The following is a 1,843-nucleotide window of genomic DNA, read 5'->3' on the forward strand; positions in this document are numbered from 1 at the left end:
TTCAGGGCCTCTTGGGCTGCCAAGTGTTGTGGTGGGAACCGCCATTACCAAACAGAGACCTTCCCAGCTGCAGAAGGTCGGTTTCTCCGCCTTACAGGCACCCCAGGCCACTTGTGCTGCCCTGGTAGGAGAAATCTAAATGTTGCTGTCGGTCGTTACTGGGAGAGGGATTGTTACTGGACTCGTGTGGGAGCGGTGAGAGGCGCGGTGGGATGAGCTGTGGTGAGGTGTTCCGGTGGGACGACCCATCAGTTAGAGCTGCCTGCTGGTGGGATGGGTGCAGAAGCTGAAGTATGTGGGGGAGATCCCCCAGCCTCCATCTTGCTATGCTTCAATACCCCTCCCTGGGATGTGGCAGTGGTGGGGGTCACTCCCCATTGAAGAAGGGGGGTGAAGAAGCCCAGTCCAGCTGGGCTCTGGCCATCTCCCGAGGAGGGGCAGAGCACCGCGAAGGGAAGCGGGGGTGACAGCTGCCCACACCGCGGGACTGTCATCCTGGGAGAGATCCCAGCCTCCGGCCTGCCTGCTGAGGCTAGGAGCCCTACGGCGTCTGCCGTTTTGTCCCCGTTGACAGAGCTACAGGTGCCACCACGGCACCCTGCTGCCTGCTCCCCTTCCCCCTGCCACTGCAACCTACTGACTCCTTTCTTGTTTTCTCTCCCCTTCTCCCGGTCGCCCGGAGCAGCAGCGGCCGGTGAAGCAGTCTCTCAGCAAGTCCCTGTGCCGAGAGTCCCACTGGAAATGCCTGCTGCTGTCCCTCCTCATGTACGGCTGCATGGGAGCCATGACCTGGTGCCACGTCACCAAGGTGACCCGGCTGACCTTTGACAGCGCTTACAAGGGCAAGTCTATGATGTACCACGACAGCCCCTGTTCCAACGGCTACGTCTACATCCCCTTGGCCTTCCTGGTGATGCTCTACGTGGTATACCTGGTGGAGTGCTGGCACTGCTACACCCGCAACGAGCTGCAGTACAAAGTGGACGTGGAGAGCGTGCACGAGCGCGTGCAGCGGATGCAGCAGGCGACCCCCTGCATCTGGTGGAAGGCCATCAGCTACCACTACGTCCGCAGGACCCGGCAGGTTACCCGCTACCGCAACGGGGACGCCTACACCACCACCCAAGTGTATCACGAGCGGGTCAACACCCACGTGGCAGAGGCTGAGTTTGATTATTCCAATTGTGGAGTTAAGGACATCTCCAAGGACCTCATTGACTTGGAGAGCTACCCGGCCACGCGGCTCCGCTTCACCAAGTGTTTCAGCTTTGCCAACGTGGAGTCGGAGAACTCCTACTTGACCCAGCGGGCCCGCTTCTTCACAGAGAACGAGGGCCTAGATGACTACATGGAGGCCAGGGAGGGGATGCACCTCAAAAATGTGGACTTCAAGGAATACATGGTGGCCTTTTCCGACCCAGACAACCTGCCTTGGTACGTATCCCACTATGTCTTCTGGGTGGCGGCTCTGTTGACCCTATCCTGGCCCCTGCGGGTGCTAAATGAGTACCGCACCTCCTATGTCCATTACCACGTGGAGAAACTCTTTGGGTTCGACTACGTGGCGGTGACGCCAGCCGAGGAGCGCTCCTTCTGCCGGAGGATGCCCCGCGTCAACACGGTGGACAGCACCGAGCTGGAGTGGCACATCCGATCCAACCAGCAGCTGGTGCCCAGTTATTCGGAAGCGGTCCTGATGGACTTGGTGGGGCTCTCCAGCTGCACCAGCTACTCTGCTTGCCGGTACGGAGGCTACCGGCAGAACTGCGAGCGGTGCCACAGGACTATAAGCAGCTCCTCCATCTTCTCCCGCAGTGCCCTGAGCATCTGCAACGGCAGCCCC

General features: G+C 60.2%; 1 protein-coding gene across 1 annotated transcript in view; it reads left to right on the top strand.

Moving 5' to 3' along the window:
* Window positions 1–685: 685 nt before the first annotated feature.
* The window catches only part of TMEM151B (transmembrane protein 151B), a gene marked incomplete at its 5' end in the record, with an annotated part of 1,462 nt that continues 304 nt past the window's right edge, over window positions 686–1,843 (top strand). Inside the window, one exon of the mRNA XM_009583435.1 lies at window positions 686–1,843. Coding sequence (XP_009581730.1) covers window positions 686–1,843 — 1,158 coding nt within the window.

This window comes from Fulmarus glacialis, unplaced genomic scaffold (genome assembly GCF_000690835.1).
Source record: "Fulmarus glacialis isolate BGI_N327 unplaced genomic scaffold, ASM69083v1 scaffold36188, whole genome shotgun sequence".
Lineage (NCBI taxonomy): Eukaryota > Metazoa > Chordata > Aves > Procellariiformes > Procellariidae > Fulmarus > Fulmarus glacialis.